This window comes from Mastomys coucha, unplaced genomic scaffold (genome assembly GCF_008632895.1).
Source record: "Mastomys coucha isolate ucsf_1 unplaced genomic scaffold, UCSF_Mcou_1 pScaffold23, whole genome shotgun sequence".
In the NCBI taxonomy this organism is placed as follows: domain Eukaryota; kingdom Metazoa; phylum Chordata; class Mammalia; order Rodentia; family Muridae; genus Mastomys; species Mastomys coucha.
In genome coordinates, this window is record NW_022196906.1 from 54181586 (window position 1) to 54202171 (window position 20586).

The 20586-nt window shown below is 35.5% G+C and overlaps 1 protein-coding gene across 7 annotated transcripts in view; it reads left to right on the forward strand.

Annotated features, from left to right (window-relative positions):
* Myo9a (myosin IXA) overlaps positions 1-20586 on the forward strand; it is a 184060-nt gene that overhangs the window by 85415 nt on the left and 78059 nt on the right. For all 7 annotated transcript variants that reach the window (XM_031343709.1, XM_031343708.1, XM_031343711.1 and 4 more), the window contains 4 exons: positions 359-554; positions 4531-4650; positions 11006-11081; positions 19230-19376. In XM_031343709.1, coding sequence (XP_031199569.1) covers positions 359-554; positions 4531-4650; positions 11006-11081; positions 19230-19376 — 539 coding nt within the window. The remainder of the gene's footprint in view (positions 1-358; positions 555-4530; positions 4651-11005; positions 11082-19229; positions 19377-20586) is intronic.

The window sequence follows — 20586 nt, forward strand, 5'->3', positions numbered from 1 at the left end:
TCAGAAATCCGCCTGCCTCTGCCTCCCAAGTGCTGGGATTAAAGGCGTGTGCTACCACTGCCCAGCTGCCTGATTTTTTTCAAGGCTAGATTTTTAAAAAATTTTCTAGCTATCTTACCATTTTATTGACTACCCCTTCAAATTAACTGTCTAATAATCTATACTAAAATTAGAGTATTCACTATTTCTTACATAATTCAGTAGATCAGAATTAGCTGGCACTTTTTAGAAGGTACTTGGCCCAGGTAGCTCAGAATAGAATTCAGTTCTATAATCTATTCACCCTCACCATTTAAACCTACTATCTTCTTGATGTTAATAGTCCTTTTCAGAAATAACATTGCTACTTTTTTCATAGGATTTTCGGGAAAAAAATACAGATCATATGCGTCCAGATATTGTGGCTCTTCTGAGAAGTAGCAGGAATGCTTTTGTTTCTGGGATGACTGGCATTGATCCTGTAGCTGTTTTCCGATGGGCAGTTCTCCGAGCATTTTTCAGAGCTGTGGTCGCTTTTAGGGAAGCTGGGAAAAGACATATTCAGAGAAAAAGTGGTAAGCCGTTCTTGCTAGTGTTCTTCCATGGTAATACTTTTTATTTTGTTCTGTTTATTTGTCATACTCTGTAATCATGTTTCATAGCTGATAAATTACACACATACCTTTAAGTGAATAAATGTATGTTTCTGTTTGTATGTAAGTATATGTTGCTATATTTTCATTAATAGATATTGATAGGAATAATGAGTGTGTTAGTTAGGGTTACTATTATGTGATGAAACACCATGACCAAGGCTGGTTATAAAGGGGAGCATTTAATTGGGGTCTTGTTTATAGTTTTGGAGGGTTAGTCTATGACCATTATGGTGTAGGCAAGCATGGTGCTTAGAGCAGTATGTGAGTGCTCACATCTGATCTGAAAGGTGCAGGTACACATTGAAACTGGGCCTAGAAAGAGTTTTTCAAACCTCAGAAGCCCAGCCCTAGTGACACCTCTTCCAAGAAGGTCATACTTACTAATTCTTCTCAAACAAGCTCACTAGCTGTAGACCAAGTATTCACATATATGAGCCTACAAGGGCTACACTCATTAAAATCATCACAGTGAGTATAAGACATGTAGTAGTTATGAACAAAAATGCAAGCTGATAATCATATAATGATTCAGAATTTGATTTTAATGTTTTCTCCATTTTGTCCATCTGCATGTTTTTGTTTGTTTGTTTGTTTATTTGTTTGAGACTGGGTTTCTCTGTGTAACCCTGGCTGTTCAAGAACTATTTCTATTCAAATTACCACACCCCCTTAGGAAATATGTGGTTGAAATGGTTAAGATGATAGTAATGGCTTGGAGAAGTGACTCAGCAGTTAAATAAATGCACTTGCTGCTTTTCCAGAGGACCTGAGTTCGTTCTCAGCATCCATATTAGGTGGCTCACAACACTGGCAACTCCAGCTCTAGGGGGAAATCAAATGTCCTCTTTTGGATAGTGTTGCACTTACGTGTGCACATGCATACAGAAATAGATACATACACATAAATATAGTTTTAAAAATGGATAATAGAAACATTAGGGATGAAATAAAGAACACCATATATATATATATAGTTATATATATATATATATAGTTATATATAGTTATATATATAGTTAACTACAAAAAACATAATTTTTACATTTTCTAGCACTCCAATTTGAGAGACAGCTGCTTAAAGTAATAACTAATTCTATGCAGATGGTCATACTGTTTAAAAGGTATAACATGTTTAATAGTAACAGTGTAAAGAAAGTGATAAGGACCACTTTTTGAGCAATTGAAATTATTTCTTAACTTAGACTAGATATAAATTACTATGTTAATTATAATTTTCATATCAACTGCTAATTTTTTCTTTTTTTTTTTTTAATTTTTTTAAAAAGATTTATTTATTTTATGTGAGTACACTGTAGCTATCTTCAAACACCCCAGAAGAGGGCACCAGATCTCATCATGGATGGTTTTGAGCCACCATGTGGTTGTTAGGATTTGAACTCAGGACCTCTGTAAAAGCAGTCAGTGCTCTTATCCACTGAGCAATCTCTCCAGCCCATTAACTTTTTTTTTCTTTGTTTGGTTTTTTGAGACAGGGTTTCTCTGTGTAGCCCTGGCTGTCCTGGAACTCACTCTGTAGACCAGGCTGGCCTAGAACTCAGAAATCCACCTGCCTCTGCCTCCCAGGTGCTGGGATTAAGGCGTGCCCCACCATCACACGCTAACTAATTTTTAAAAATGTGTTTGATATAAGAGGGTAGTGATGAAAGGAAAGAAAACTAAAAATGTCTTAATATGTAGAAAGCAAATAATATCCTTCCACATAACAAGGAGTTCAAGAAAGAAATCACAAGAAAAGGTAGAAGATACTTTGAGCTGGATTTAAGAACAAACAAATACAGTCTGTACTAATCCCTGCTTGGTTAGTTTATGTCCTTCCATTCTGATTTTGTGCTCGAGGACCTTGTAAGTTTTGACTGAAAATGATTATTGGTTACATAAATCTTGATATAGGTGTTTTATGCACTACTAGGAAAAAACCAAACAGTGTGTCACAATGTATAAAAGATTGTTCAAAAAGTGCATATAGAAAGGTTTATAGCTTTCAAAACAACTGCATTATAAATCAGAATGTCAAGAAATTAACCGAATATTCTACTGTATCTAAGGAGGCTTGGATAAAAGGATAAATAAAACATAAGCAGGGCATTGTAGATTAGATTGGATATAAATGAGTACAGAGTAAAAAATAGGCATACCCAGAAAAATATAGCAAAACTAAACAATATTATCAATTGATTGAGTGGATTATAAGTATAGTTCACACAGTATCCTCTTTCTCTGCTCTCCAAACTTGTCCACTTTACCTGACTATACATGTGAAGGCTAGTCTGATACCTGGCCATTGGGGGTAAATTACTAGTAATAATGAAACCTGAGTATTTTCTATTAAAGTATCTTGTGACAATGAAGTGATGTTAAGCTGTCTTTTTATAAATATTTAACTATTTCTAATAATTGATTCTCATCTTGACTAAATGATCCATTTTTATTATCAGCTAGTTAAAATGTTTGAATTGGATTTTTTATAAAGATTTATTTATTATTATACATAAGTACATGGTAGCTGTCTTCAGACACAACAGAAGAGTGCGTCAGATCTCATTACAGGTGGTTGTGAACCACTATGTGGTTGCTGGGATTTGAACTCAGGACCTTTGGAAGAGCAGTCAGTGCTCTTAACCACTGAGCCATCTCTTCAGCCCGAAATGGATTTTTTTAAGTCTGCAATTTTTATGTATTATCTGATTAATTATAAGAATCAATTTTCTCTGCTAAATGGTGTTTTTTAACATAACTTTTTAGTTTTTATCAGCTTGATAAAATTCTTGAAGCAGATTTTCTCTTTTTAAAAAGACTACTACTTTTATGTACTATGTGATGATTAATAAGATTGTATTTTCTCTGATAAGTGTAGATAATATTTTCTAAATTTAAAAATCTAGGTTAGGTCATTTCAATGAGATGAAAAAATACTCTGCAAGAGTTTTGGAATTAATCTTTCTTTGAGCTTTAAAATGACTTATCTTGAGAAGTATTTGTAATTTATGACATTGAGACCCATTCCTAATTGTACAGTAAACTGTACTATTGCAGCTTCTGTTCCTTATATGTCAATTTGTTTCTAGATTATACAGTTGTCAGTTTTAGAAGCAAAATTGTTAAATGTAGCAATTGAGAATGACACTCAAGAAATTCATCTCTTCTGAAATATGAAACTCTATCTTCTTCCTTAAATCAGTTTCTTGCTGATATTTATGGTATTGAAATTGCCCCTCCCCCGTGCCTTACTGCTCATTTGGTTAGCACTCATTTGAGTGCTTTGATCATTACTCTTGTCTCTTTTCTTTCCTCCTCATAATTCACTTTATTTCCTTTTCCAGTGGTGAGGTATGGGTTTTCCAGCTATTTTTCAGATTTATAAATGCAGAATGCTGCTCGAGTTCCCCCTCTGTGGTGTGCTATTCCTTACTCTTAGCACACACTTGGCAGACATTGACAAGACAAGTGTTCCTGATTGCCAGATTTGTAAAAGACAGGGTATCTTTTTTCATAATTGTTTGGGTATAATTTCTCTCAGATTCTATCAATGTTGCCAACTATATGCTAAAGATATTTCAGAAAGAAATAATTTTCCAAGAACAGCCAGATGATACTACTTGTTTGAAATGTTCTTTATACTTTAATTTAGAAATTTTATTACAGCATTACCTCAGAATACTCTGATTAATGAAATAGACATTTGGCATAGTAGAAAAGAATATTTGCTTTTTTTTTTTTATTATTTGTTAGTTGGGGAGAATCATTCCCATTATTTAATATTTTAAAGTATATCAAGATAGTTGGCACCATTATGCTTGATTCTCTTATTGGTTTGGGCTTACATAATGTCTTTTTCTTTTTTCTGTTTTTTATTTTTTTTTTTTTGCTTCTTAAGGACATGATGATACCACACCATGTGCGATTTTGAAAAGTATGGATAGTTTTAGCTTTCTCCAACACCCAGTCCACCAGAGGAGCTTAGAGATTCTGCAGAGGTGCAAGGAAGAGAAGTACAGTAAGGCTTCAAGTCCTCTTACCCCTGTGTTGTCACATCCATTTGGAAATGGAAATCAAGAGCATTCATGAGGCTTGCATGGAGATTGCATAGGACCATGCCTTTCACAATCCTCTATGCAGACTCTATTGCCTTCTCTTGAGATTGCTGATATACATGTTCTTTAATGTGGGTGATTTTGACTGTCCCACTTGCTATGCACCATACTGTAAATTATCTAGACCACTATCTCTGAATTGGTTTCCAGTTTCATCTTGGAAGTATCTCATTAATTGCATAAAAATAAGAAGTAATTTTTCTCTTGCTTTTTGAAAGTTTTAGTGAAATGTAATTAAAGTAAAATAAGAGAACAATTTGGTAAGTCTTACATATATAGAAGCTCATGAAATTAACATAGTGATTATGATATTCAACACTGTCCAAAGCTTCCTCATATCTGGCTAAATTTTGTACTTATGTTTGATTCCTATATCAGCAGTGTTATAATTGTGAATCTCTAGGGGATTCATTTAAGTTGACTTTAAGCCTTGACTCAGACTTTCTATGTCTGATATAAGAGAACTCACCACATCAGAATTTCAGCATAAAGAGTAACATTCAGAATACATATCTGTTTATTGTTTAAAAATGATATAAAAGATGCACTTGGTCTCCATTTGTTCCTTGGCTTTTTGTTAGTCTCCATGAAATAGGTTCTTCGGTCTGCTGTGTGGTTACAATAATTGGGTGTACTCGTATTATGATAAAAAATGAGTTTTTCAGAAAATTAAGCCATTTGTTTATAGTGGGTCAAATTTACTCAAGATCTGCATTGTGCATTTAATAAATTGCCACACATTTAGGTTACTACTTTTATTAAAGAGTTTTCTAGCTGAAACTCTATAATATTTTATTTAATAAAAACAATTCAAGTGGAATTTTGCTTAAAAACAAATGCAGTGAGTTCTTTTTCACTCTATTGGTATAAGAAAATGTGTAGTGTGTGTGTATGTGTGTGTGTATTTCATTTATTTCCTTGTAGGAAGAATAAAGGTAAGTCATTTTCAAAAGATGTCTTTAGAATTTATTCTTAGTTATTGAAATTATTTCTAAAGATACACAGTCCTCATTCTGATTGTTCATTTTAATATTCTCAATCTTTCAAAACAGTCTACAAATCTATTGAGAACAGCTTAAATGAAATTAAATCTAAAGTAGTTTCTATGTAGTTCAGTTGCTTTATTTGTTTCTTCGTGATAGAGCCTGGTAACTGCAGACTGAACCATAATGTAGTTTATGGGTCTGGTTGCAGGATAGGCTGCATGAAGAGGTTATACATTGACAATTCCCTGCATATTGATGCCTTCATATATTTTATATTTTCTACTGCAGATATAGTCAGGTGCAGCTTTAAAGTATTTTGTTACTACTATTGGCTCACCACATGTGTAGAATGCATCTAAAGTGTTCAAAAAGAAAAAAAATAGAGCTTTAAATTATTTTCTCAATTTCTTTTTATTTAGGTGTGTGTGTGTGTGTGTGTGTGTGTGTGTGTGTGTGTGTGTGTGTGTGTGTGTTATATACAGGTACTTTTGGAAACCAGAGAGGATGTCAGATTCCTTGGATCTGTAGTTAAAGGCTTTTGTGAACTGTCTGATGTGGGTTCTGGGAATTGAACTCAGGTCCTCCTGAAGAGCAGCAAATGCTCTTAGCCACCGAGCCTCTCTCTAGCCCTTAATTCCTTACATTATGAAAAAAAGCAGTACAACCACCCTGGAAATCAGTCTGGATGTTCCTCAGAAAACTGGAAATAGATCTACTTGAAGACCCAGCTATACCACTCTTTGGCATATACCAAAAAGATGCCCCACCATACCACAGGGGCATGTGTTCCACTATGTTTATAGCAGCCTTATCTGTCATAACCAGAAGCTGGAAAAATCCCAGATATCCCACAATGGAAGAATGGATACAGAAAAATGTGGTTCGTTTATACAATGGACTACTATTCAGCTATAAATGAGGACATCATGAGTTCTGTAGGCAAATGGATAGAACTAGAAAATATCATCCTGAGTGAGATAACTCAGATCCAAAAGGACATGTGTGGTATATACTAACTATTAAGTGGATATTAGTCAAAAAAGTACCAAATACCTAGGATATAATCCACAGAACTCAATAAGGTTAACAAGCAAAAGGACCCAAGTGAGGATGCTTCAATCCCACGTAGAAGGGAGAAGAAAGGGATCACTGGAGGCAGAGGGAAGAAGGGACCTGGGTGAAAGAAAAGAGAGGGAGGGGAAAAGGGAAAGATGGATCAGGTATGGCAGTGAAAGGGGTTAGGAGAGATGCCCCACGGGCCAGCAGAATAAATGGAAATATGCAGTCTCGGGGATGGGGTGGTGGTAGGTTGGGAGACCCTCAAAAAATGCAATAAAATAATGATTGAAGTTTTCATATTAAGAATCTAGGAAAAATGTCATATTAGACCTTTAAAAAGCAAAGGAAGCACATGATGTTGAGGGCTAAAAATCAGAAAGCAAATAACAGTCTGTGATATGTTTGTTTATGCTGTTGCTTTAAATAAGGCACCATACTATAAGATGCACATGCAGCATAATAACACATACTTTCAAGGCTAGGAAACAAGAAGACGCTGGAGTTCTAGAACCACCTTTGTGCATGTAGTATTAATGATACAATTGCATATGACCAGCCCAACTAATTTGAAAAATTCTACCACTATTACAAACAGAGTCAAACTTCTAACTTAGGGGGACAGTGGAGATCCAAAACATGTTAACAAGTTAACTTACTTTGTTAACATTGTATAAAAGAAAAAAATATGTGATCATCTCAGTAGATAAAAAGATTGCCATAATTCTACACCTGTTTCTTTTAAAAGTTGGTAACTAAGTGCCTCCAGTTTCTAAAGCTTTGCATGACTTTCTCCAAATACTTAGAATCAAGGTAAAGATATTTCATATACCCACTTCGATATAACAACAAAGAGATAGAAAAGGAATTGAAAGTGAGGAGTTAGTTAATCTGACTATTAAAATCTAAAAATTGTTTGAGAGCTAGAGTGTGAACTCAACAATCTTGTAAGGTGCCTAGTACACAGAATTTATTTTTAGCCCTAAATACTTGGAAAATGAAGTTTATAAATGCCTTTGAGGCAGCCAGTCCTCTCCCATATTTTACAAGATTGGGTCTGTGTGACAAAAAAACTTGGCAGGTATGTCACTCTAATATTAGAAAAGATTACCATTCCCATCTTTGGAATGTCTTTATTTTGGTAGCTTTTTCATCTCTGTCAGAGATGTTTATGTTGTGGGCAGCTCCATTCAGTGTTTCAACAGAGCCTTCAGCCAATAGGTAATAAGGAATTGGGTTTCCTTAGCAACTTGTCTGGATGTCCTGAGAGTGAATCTTCCTTCATTCTATCCCCGGAGGACTGCAGTCTTGCTTGGCAGCTTGAGCACACCCTAATTAGAGACCCTGACTTAGAATGACCTACTAAGCAACTCCTAATTCTCAGTCTTTTGGAAACTGATATAGATGAGCCTGGTAGCACACTTAAAATCTCATCTTCCTGTGGAGAGTGTCCCAGCGGTAGGCCTCTTTATAGCATACTCAAAGCCCTGATTTAATATGTGGTATTGCAAAAAGGGAGGGAAATGAAAGGTAGGGGACAGAGAAGGGACGGAAATCTGTAAACCAAATAAGAAGTACAGAAATAGATCTGTGTAAACATAATATAGTGCTGAGATAGTTTAGTGGAATAAAGGATTAGCTCAACAAACTAATGGCATTTAACACCTTGGTATTTACCTATTAAAAGAGAACTCTCTTGCCATGAAAAATTGCCTTGAAATGAGTCATGCTGATTTAAGGATCGAAGCCATTAAATCTGTAAAAAAAACTTAAGGAAAAAAAAACAGGCAGAGATTTTTTTTTTTTCTAGGATATGTAATCATCAACTAAAAGTAGAGGAAAGTGATTTTAGAGTTCCCTAAATTGAAAATTTAATGCTTTTCAAATAATATTAAGAGAACAACAGTTGACTGTAAGTATCTGCATCTGTCTCAGTCACCTGCTGGTAGAGACTCTCCGAGGACAGCCATGCTAGGCTCCTGTCTGCAAGCACAACACAGCATCAGTAATAGTGTCAGGGTTTGCTGCCTGTCTGTGGGATGGATCCCCAGTTGGGCTGGCCACTGGATGGCCTTTCCTTCAGTCTCTGCTCCATTTTTGTCCCTGCATTTCTTTTAGACAGGAACAATTCTGGGTCAGAAATTTTGAAGGTGGGTTGGTGACCCCATCTCTCCACTGGGGGCCCCTCTCTGGTGGTCTCTTCAGGTTCCCTCTTTCCACTGCTGGAAATTTCAGTTAAGGTCACCCCCATTGTGTCCTGGGAGCCTCTCACATCCCAGGGACTTTCTAGAGGTTCCCCTTGACCCTCAGAGGTTGCATATTTCCATTCATTCTGGCCCTCTGGGCTTCTCTCCTGTTTCTCTGTCATACGGGATCCTACCCTCTTCCTCCAGGTCCCTCCCTTCTTGTGCCTCCCATAATTATTTTGTTCCCCTTTCTAAGTGTGATTGAATCATCCTCACTTGGGCCTTCCTTCTTGTTAAACTTCTTACAGTTTGTGGGTTGTATCACGGGTATTTTATACTTTTGGCTAATATCCACTTATCATTGAGTATATACCATATCCTTTTGGGTCTGGGTTACCTCACTCAGGATGATAACCCCTATGGAAGTGTTAGGGGAAAGATTAAAGGAGCTGAAGTGAAGGGGGTGGCAACTTCATAGGAAGACCAACAGTGTCAACTAACCTGGACCCCTGGGGGCTCCCAGAGACTAAGGCAACAACCAAAGATCATACATGGGCTGGCATGGGCTAGTCTGAGACTCTTGGCACATATGTAGCAGAGGACTGCCTTGTCTGGTCTCAGTTGGAGAAGATGTGCCTAGTCCTGTAGAGACTTGTAGCCCTAGGGAAGAGGATGCCTGGGGAGGGGATGGGGAGAGGAGGGTGCCCTCTCAGAGTCAAACAGGACGGGGAATGGGTTACAGAATTCCAGGAAAGGGAACCAGAAGGGAGGGCAACATCTAGAATATAAATAAATAAAATAATGATGAAAAAATATGTATATAGAAAAAAAAAAGAGAGAACAAACCATACCACAGCCTGGGAAACTACTTTAATGGTTTATAATTCCAATACCCAACAGTATGCTTAGAAGCAAGATATAATACAAAAATTTATACCTGTAGATTAATTTAAGGAACATTAGTTTCTTGAAAATATATTTTCCAGGGCTGGTGAGATGGCTCAGTTGTTAAGAGCATTGGCTGCTCTTCCAGGGGTCCTGAGTTCAATTCCCAGCAACCACATGGTGGCTCACAACCATCTGTAATGGGGTCTGATGCCCTCTTCTGGTGTGTCTGAAGACAGCCACAGTGTACTCATATACAATAAATAAATTAAAAAAAAAAAAGAAAATATATTTTCTAGTCATGAGCATGGGTATCATTTCATTGATTTGACCCTTGATTTCTTTTAATGATGTTTTATAATTTTCAATGTAGACATCTTTACTTATTCTGTTAAGTTTATATTATTTTTGATTTTATGAATGGAATTACTAGTCTTTGATAATTTATTACATTTGTATAGAAATAGAGTTGATTTCTACATATCAATTTAATTTCTTGTATTTTTGCTGAATGTATTAGCTATAAAAGTTATAGATTCTCTTTAGGATTGTCTCTGAGTGATTGTGTCATTTTTCATAAAGGTCTTCTGTAAAGATGCATGATTTCTTTTTTCCAATGGATCTTAAATGTTTATTTGTACATATACATTATGAAACTGATGACCTTGTATTTACTTAGCCTGCAAGAAAGTTCTGTTTTTAAATATTCTTTTTTAAGTATTTTAAATATCTATAGGGAAAAAACAGTCTTTGTTTTTCAGTCTTTATTTGTAAGATCAATAGATCTCTAAGGTATATGCTATGCATCAACAGTGTATTTGTTTCCAAAAAGTGATACAAAGGGGTCATGTTAATCATGTTTTGAGTATCAAAATAGATGAATTTTATATATAAAATTAGTTTTCGGCCTGCCTACTTTTATATTTCCTAATGTTAATGCTTAAATGAAATAAATAAGAATTTTCTGTTGAATTTCCTATTTGACTTCATTTAATCAAGTGCTGATAATAATTATAGAACTTTTCTTAGTATCTGACATTTATCAAATGTTTAAAACTTAGTTTATTAATTCTTTAGAAATTTCTTCTTTAGTATTTTGAAAGTGCACTAATTTGTTTACATTTTCTTTTTTTTTCTTTTGTTAGGTATAACCCGAAAAAACCCAAGAACACCTCTTTCTGATCTTCAAGGCATGAATACTCTAAATGAAAAAAATCAACAGTAAGTTTGGTATATCTTTACAAGGCAATATGGTTTGTTTGAGATAGTGTATCATACTGTATAGTTTGTCTTAGAGCTTGGTATGTAACCAGAGATGATCTTGAATTTCTGATCCCCCAACTCTGAAGTGTTGGAAATATAGATCTGAATCACCCCACACTAGGCTTTGACAGTTTTTCATGTTTTTCATGTTTTAGCTTGTGTATCTGAGATAGTTCCTTTTGACTTGTTTTTTTTTCCCTCTGAATAGGCCATGCTTTCTGAATATGTTGTGTGTGTGAATAGGATTTCTAATTTTTATTGTTTTGATTGGTATGCCATGAGCATTTGAACATAATAATGTGGTAGCTAGATATCAGATCAGTATTCTTTGCTCATGTCATCTGTTCTTTGATTTGGTTTGTTTTTCTCTTCTTTTGCTGTTTGCTTGTTTTTTCAAGTGTAGACTCTTTTCTGTGCCCAAGATCAGCTTAAGGTATACCATTAAGAACTTGTCAGCTATTTTATGTTTCTTTTCCTTGGACACATATAGTTATTTTCTAATGTTATGTACATATATGAGTTATTGTTAATATCTGATCTCCAAAACAGAAAAGGAGAATGTTGAAAGCTAGGGGTAGAAATGGTGATTACCTTTTAAGTCAACTGAAGGCATTCAAGCTTGTAGCAGTGTAGAAGGTATAACAGCATTCACTATGTATTTTGTTTTGTTTTGTTTTTTTCTGCATGATTAAAGCATTTATCACCACATAAATCTCTAGTATATGGAGAAGAAAGTTCTTTTGGTCCATTTTGGCTATGAGCTGTTTAAAAGCTATTCCAAGAAGATGCACACAATTCTCTCCTACCTCTTTTGATGTAAAGGTCAAATAGTTGCTAAATGACCAGACTTAGTTGAGGCTTAGCAGAGAAGCCTTTCCTTGGAATTTAATAAGCTATCAGTAGACCTTAGATTTCCAAAATAAAGTCATTTTCATTTAGCTTTGCTTTTCTACATTTTCATTTATTCATGGTTGACTGTAGCCTTAGAAATACTACATAGGGAGTTCTAAAAATAAAAAAAATTCCCCAATTTAAAATTCTGTGCTATTCTTCATCCTATTAATGTTGACTCTTACCAGTGTTCTTTTTTTTTTTTTTTCCCCCAGTTTTTCCAGACAGGGTTTTCTGTGTAGCTTTGGCTGTCCTGGAACTTGCTCTGTAGACCAGGCTGTCCTTGAACTTAGAAAGATCCAACTGCCTCTGTCTCCCATGTGCTGAGATTAAAGGTAGGGGCAACCTATACACTGCTCTATTTTTTTATTAATATTGCCAGTTTCTTACTATGGCTCATTTAGAAATGAAACTTAGCATAAGTATTTATATTAGTATCCATTGCTTTGAGGCAACACCATGACCATGGCAGCTCTTATTAAAGAAAGCATTTAAGTCTAAGCTTGCTTACAGTTTCAGAAGTTTAATCCGTTTTCATCATTACGGAGGCATGGTGGTAAGCAGGCAGACATGGTGCTGGAGAAGTAGCTTTGAGTCCTACATCTGGATCTGCAGGCACAAAGAAGAGAGGAAGCTTCTGAGCCTGGTTTGGGCTTTTGAAACCTCTAAGCTTACTTCCAGTGACATACTTCCGCCTATAAGGCCACACCTCCTAATCCCTGTCAAGTATTGTCATTCCTCAGTGACCAAGCACTCAAATATGTGCACCAAATGGGGCCACTCTTATTTAATTTAAGCAACTACAGTATTTATATGTAAGAAGTGAATACAGACTGTGGTGGACTTGGAATATATATTTCTTGTGAAGAAAAGGAGAGACCTTTATAGTTTTATTATAATACATTCATACTTGTTGTCTCAAGTGAGGAGACATATCTGGGGCTTCTTGCCTGACATGAGATGGGTAATATTATTTCACTCCATAACTTTTTTCCCACCCCAGTACCAGGGGTTGGATTTAGAATCTTGTTCATGCCAGGGCAGCACTCTACACTGAACAGTATTCCTAGTCCAGCCCTCTTTTTGCTGTGTTTGTTTTTGGTAAGATCACACTAAATTGCCCCAGCTGATCTTCAACTCACATCATAGCCCAGGTAGACCTTGAACTTGTGATCCTCCTGCCTTAGCCTCTTAAGTAAGCAAAATAAAGGCCTTTGATGTAAGGTCTTGGCATCACTGTGATACTTAATGAGCTGGTAGTCTTGAATTAAATGCTTTTAACTTTTTAAATTGTTGCTTAGTTAAGGCTTCTTCACTTTATGCTATTGATCAAATTTTCATTTTTTCTTTCTTACTATTTTCTTTTATTTTGTTTGAGACAGGATCTTGCTGTGTAGTTCATACTGGCCTTGAATGCAGATAATATTTCCTCCTAAGCTTCTCAAATGCTAGGATTTATAGAAGTGTACAATTATACCTGGCGTTTGATTAAAAGTTTTATGGTTAAGTTTTCACATGTCTCCTTTTTTTTTTTCATTACTAGAAATATATTGTTCCACATGCTTTTGGCCATGTGCAGTTTGGTCCTTTTTAAGGTGCACTTTTCTGGTTCTAAGCCTTTTCTGTGATAATTCCACTTTTCCTATGCTGGTGTTTTAGACAGTGTTTACTAAAGCATTTGGGCTCCTTTGATGTCCTCTTTTATTTGATTTTCTGTCTCTTTTTGGTTTTGTTTATCTCTCTCATTTCTTCACCTCTAAGGCTGCTGGTACTGGTTTAAAAAGATCTTGGGGTAATCTGTAATTGTCTCTCATACAATATACATTTGCTGGATCTTCAGGTCATGCCAGCTTTAACCTCAAATCAGAGTTGGGAATCCTTCCATCGTCACTTTAGTTCAAGCTGTCATCTCATTTTGCATTATTCTAACTTAAACAGGTTTTGTCCTCAGTCTCCAAAGTTGTATTTTCTACAGTAGTCAGATGATTGTTTTATAAGATGAATCATGTCAATGTTTTACTTAAAATTCCCATGTTTTTCTCTTATCCATTCTGGTAAAAGCCAAAAATCCTTAGGTTACCTAAAAAGGCACATTATATCATGGCCTCTTTCTCAGTGTATCTCAGAATTAACAGTAACATGTCTGTCTTAGGAATTTTGTTTTTGTTCTCTCTTAACCAGATAACAGCTTCATTTTCTTCATGTTTTTCTAATTTCTATTTAATTAATTTAAAATATTTTTGTGGCTTTTTATATAATACTAAGGCTGTCTTTAAGCTCTTCAATGTAACCAAGCCTGCCCATATTCATGAAACTCCTGCCTCACTTTCCCAGTTGTGGGATTATATTATAGGCCTTTATTGCTACACTTGACATCTTTATTTAAGCTGAACCTTTTCTATGAGACCTTCCTTAACTACTGTATTTTAAAAGCTTATTGTATTTTATTTTGTTTAGTTTTTCTCCTTCATCTAGTTACTTGACCCAGAACATGGTTTCCTATATGCTTATTAGTCTCATTATACTTATTATAAATCTCATGATGGTAAGGATTTTAGTTTGGCTTTTTAATGTTGTATGTGCAGTGATAGAAGAAAAATTGACATGTATTTTAAACTAATGAATATATTCTACATGTTCATATGTTATGAGTTTACTTAATTTTAAGAGTTTCAAGTTTTCCTTCTCAGTATTTATAGGATTCTTTATTTTCTCTTAAAAATATTACTTGTAACCCCTTTCCCCGCCTCATACCTAGATAGTTTTCTTCCTAGGTTTTTTTGCTGTTTGTTTGTTTTTGTTTTAATTTTGTTTTTTGACACACAGTTTCTGTAGCTTTGGGTGTGCTGGAACTCACTTTGTAGAATAGCCTAGTCCCTAACTCCCAGAGATCCCTCTGCCTGTTACCAGAGGGCTAGAACTACCATGCTTGGCCTCCTTCAAGGTTTTGTTTTGGTTAAGATTGACAAGTAGTCCCTAACACTGGGAGTAACTGGGACCAGTGGGACACAGATACGCAGGAACTCCACCCGACCAGTGGCATGGGTTCCTTCCAATCTGGGCTAGTGCCCTGAGCAGACCTTGGGTGCAAACTCTGCAGCCAGTTCCATAACACTAAGAGGAAGCTCCACTCCCAGGGACTCTAACATGTCCAGGATCACAGGATCACAGGAGCTTGGATACATCAGGATTTCAGGGTTCTAGAAGCAGCTTGACTCCTAGGCACTCTGACACAGTCAGGATCACAGGATCACAGAAGACAGCTGTATTCTGAGGAGTTCTGACATAACCAGGATCATAGGAAGGACAGGCTCCAATCAGATATACCAAGGGCATGTAGCTGTAGAGATAACCAGATGGTGGGAGGCAAGTGTAAGAACATAAGCAACAGAAACCAATGTTACATGGCATCATCAGAACCCAAGTCTCCCACTATAGCAAGTCCTAGATACACCATCACATGGGAAAAGCAAGATTCAGATCTAAAATCACTTCTCATGATGATGATAGAAGACTTTAAGAAGGACATAAATAACTCCCTCAAAGAAATATAGGAGAACACAGGTAAACAGGTAGAAGCCCTTAAAGAGGAAACACAAAAATCCCTTAAAGAATTACAGGATGGGCTGGAGAGATCACTCAGTGGTTAAGAGCACTGACTGCTCTGCCAAAGGTCCTGAGTTCAAATCCCAGCAACCACATGGTGGCTCACAACCATCGTTAAAGAGGTCAGATGCCCTCTTCTGGAGTGGCTGAAGACAGCTACAGTGTACTTACATATAATAAATAAATAAATCTTAAAAAAAAAAGAATTATAGGAAAACAAAATTAAACAGTTGAAGGAAATGAACAGACCATCCAGGAACTAAAAATGGAACTAGAAACAATAAAGAAATCACAAAGGGAGACAACCCTGGAGTTAGAAAACCTAGGAAAGAGATCAGGAGTCATAGATGCAAGTATCACCAACAGAATACAAGAAATAGAAGCGAGAATCTCAGGTGCAGAAGATACCATAGAAAACATTGACACAACAGTCAAAAGAAAATGCAAAAAGCAAAAAGCTCCTAACCCAAAACATCCAGGAAATCCAGGACACAATGAGTAGACCAAACCTAAGGATAATAGGTATAGAAGAGAGTGAAGACTCCTAAAGTAATGGGCCAGTAAATATCTTCAACAAAATTATAGAAGAAAACTAACCTAACCTAAAGAAAGAGATGCCCACGAACATACAAGAAGTCTATAAAACTCCAAATAGACTGGACTACAAAAGAAATTCCTCCCATCACATAATAATCAAAACACCAAATGCACTAAACAAAGAAAGAATATTACAAGCAGTAAGGGAAAAACGTCAAGTAATATATAAAGGCAGACCTACCAGAATTACATCAGACTTCTCACCAGAGACTGAAGCTGGAAGATCCTGGGCAGATGTCATACAGACCCTAAGACAACACAAATGCCAGCTCAGGCTACTATACCCAGCAAAACTCTCAATTACCATAGATGGAGAAAGCAAGATATTCCATGACAAAACAAAATTTACACAATATCTTTCCACATATCCAGCCCTACAAACAGATGGAAAACACCAACACAAGGAGGGAAACTATACCCTAGAAAAAGCAAGAAAGTATTCTTTCAACAAACCCAAAAGAAGCATGCCACACAAACATAATTCTACCTCTAACAACAAAAATAACAGGAAGTAACAATCACTTTTCCTTAATATCTCTTAACATCAATGGACTCAATACCCCAATAAAAAGACCTACTGTTAACAAACTGGATATGTAAATAGGATCCAGCATTTTGCTACATACAGGAAATGCACCTCAGTTTCAAAGACAGACACTACCTCAGAGTAGAAGGTTAGAAAACAAATTTCCAAGTAAATGGTCCCAAGAAACAAACTGGAGAATCCATTCTTATATCAAATAAAATCTACTTTCAACCAGAAGTTATCAAAAGAGATAAGGAAGGACATTTCATACTGGTCAAAGGGAAAATCTGCCAAGATGAACTCTCAATTCTGAACATCTATGCTCTAAATGCAAGGGCACCCACGTTCATCAAAGAAATTTTACTAAAGCTCAAAGCACACATTGTACCCCACACAATAATAGTAGGAGACTTCAACGCCCCACTCTCTGCAATGGACAGATCATGGAAATGGAAACTAAACAGAGTCACAGTGAAATGAACAGAAGGTATGAACCAAATGGATCTAATAGATATTTATAGAACATTTCATCCTAAAGCAAAAGAATATACCTTCTTCTCAGCACCTCATGATACCTCTCAAAAATCTATCCTAATTGCTCACAAAACAGGACTCAACAGATAAAAGAAGATTAAATAATCCCATGTATCCTATCAGATCACCATGGACTAAGGCTGGTCTTCAATTACCAGCAAAAACAAGGGAAAGCACACATACACATGGAAGCTGAACAACGCTCTCCTCAATGATAACTTGGTCAAGGAAGAAATAAAGAAATTAAAGACTTTTTAGAATTTAATGAAATTGAAGACACATCATACCAAAAGTTATGGGACACAATGAAAGCAGTGGTAAGAGGAAAACTCATAGCTCTAAGTGCCTTCGAAACAAAACTGGAGAGAGCATACACTAGCAACTTGACAGCACACCTGAAAGCTCTAGAACAAAAAGAAGCAAATACACCCAAGAGGAGTAAATTGCAGGAAATAATCAAACTCAGGGCTAAAATCAGCCAAATAGAAACAAAAAGAACTGAAAAAGAATCAACAAAACCAGGAGCTGGTTCTTTGAAAAAATCAACATGATAGATAAATCCTTAGCCAGACTACCACAGAGATAGTATCCACATTAATAAAATCAGAAATGAAAAGGGAGACGTAACAGAAACCATGGAAATTAATAAAATCATCAGCTCTTACTACAAAAGCTTATACTCAACAAAATTGGAAAATCTGAATGAAATTGACAGTTTTCTAGACTGATACCATGTGCCAAAGTTAAAACAGGATTAGATCAATTATCTTAACAGTCCCATAACCCCTAAAGAAAAGGAATAGAAGCAGTCATTAATAGTCTCTCAACTAAAAAAAGCCCAGGACCAGATGGGTTTAGTGGAGAATTCTATCAGACCTTCAAAGATGACTACTAATACTCTTCAGTCTTATAACCATCCATAATGAGATTTGATGTCCTCTTCTGGTGTGTCTTGAAGACAGCTATAGTTCACTTTCTTTGTTCTTAATTCCTTTGAAATATTAGGAGTATTTTTAAAAGATTTATTTATTTATTATTTATAAGTACACTCTAGCTGTAACTTTCTTCAGACACACCAGAAGAGGGCGTTAGATCTCATTACAGATGGTTTTGAGCCACTATGTGGTTGCTGGGATTTGAACTCAGGACCTCTGGAAGTACTGAGCCATCTCTCCAGCCCAATTCTGAATAATTTTAAAAACAATGTGATAATAAAGATAATATAAAATGAGAAGAATGTACTAGTCTTTCAACATTTGCTTCCAAAACATTTGCCCAATACAGATAGTTGAGAGCTACTATTTGGTTGCTGGGATTTGAACTCATGACCTCTGGAAGAGCAGTCAGTGCTCTTAACTACTGAGCCATCTCTCCAGCCTTATATTTTTTAATGTAGAGATTTAAATGTGCTATCTTTACCGGGAAAGCCCTTCATTAAATATTATGCTATAATACCTGGTAATTTGTTCATTCTTTTGACTCTGGTGCTGATAATAGCAGTCAGTCTGTAGCAACAATTTAATATATTTGGTTGATGTATCAGGAACATGTGTATTTATGAATAAAATGTTTCAGAAAGAAATAGATATTCCATAGGTTCATGTGTCCTATTTGTATTATAAATCGCAATGTGTGTTTTTGAAAGTTCTAGAAAAAGAAAGGCATCATTGTCTATTATGTATTAAAACATACAACTTACATATAACACTATGTTAATGATATCACCTATATGATACATTTACCTGTACATTTGTATATGAATGTGTCTGAATCCACCTAAACATTTTTCTGAGTGATAGTGAGGTTCCCCTTGATTGGTACTCATTGTAATAAAACTATTTTATGCTGCTTAGCATCATTTAATGTTCTATTTCTATAACATACTATATTTTATATTAAAAGAATAATATACAGATAATTAACTTAAGCAACTTATAATAATTTTTTTTCAGTGACACATTTGATATTGCCTGGAATGTCAGAACTGGCATTCGCCAAAGCAGACTCCCAACTAGCAATACTTCCTTGCTTGATAAAGATGGGATATTTGCTAACTCAGCAAGCAGCAAACTCCTGGAAAGAGCTCATGGGATTCTCACGTCAGTATTGGTTATTAACAGACTTGTAAAAGGACTATTTTACTAAATTTTCTTACTGAACAAATAATGAGAGATGACATATTATTTTCTTGGATATAATTTTGATTAAAAAAGTAAACTGTACTTAGTTTTTAAAACTATGGGTCTAATGCATTATATATAATCATTACTTTGTTTTCTATTTCAGTTTCCCTATTCACTAGTAAAACTCAGAAAGGGTTAAATGTGTTAATTTCAGAGAATGATTATTATTATTTTCTTCTAGAGAAACAAAAAGTTAGCTTTTTTAGGATTTCCTGTCATTTTTACAATTATTATTCTTCAGATCTAGCACTTGGACAGGAAAATCCGATCCACGTGGTGATTGATAGCATGAGTAGTGTCATCTAATACTTACCTTTCACTACCTGATGGAGGAACTAGTTTGGATATGGAGATAAGTAGGCATGATGTTCCATTAAACTCAAATATATTTTAGTTGATAGCATTAATGTATTTTAGGCATTTTCCAAGCATTTATTTTAATGTGTCCTAAACTAGATCTATACCTGAATTGGTGTCCTGAACCTCTATGGAAGTAATTGCTTAATAGTAATTTACATAAGTCTTGATCTACTCTGGAAATGTGTCCTGACTCACTTAATTCTTTCAACAATGCTAAGAAACATGTGGTCTCACTTTCCTCACTTTATATAAAGTCTACCATAGTTAAAAACCAAGGATTAGAGAAGTTCTAATTTGGTAAGTGGGAAACTGTTCCTGACAGGCCTTTTTAACCTTTCAGCCCGCGTTCTAAGCATTGAGCTGTATTTGCTCTTTTTCTGAACACTTAATAAAGTTCACTTTCATTTATTAGTAGGAAAAATGAATAGAAAAAAATTTAATTTCTAAAATGAAAGATGTTTTGTTGAAATGTGTATTTTTAACTATGAAATTTATCCATATCTTAAAAATCTTAAAATGCTAGAAATAAATTTTGGTAGGTGTTGGAAAGTAGAACCCTAACTATATACAAGAAATCAAAATTTAGGGTTCAAAAGTACAGCCCCACATCACTAATCTTCAGGCTCAACTGTGCTTAATTCCAAGGTACAATGCTGGTACTCCCTCCAGGTCTTGTCTTCTCTTACTTTTTTCTTAGTGATAGCTGCTTGATTGACTCAGAAAGTTTTTGTACAGAGAGCTCACATTCTCCAAAGGAAGAGTTTAG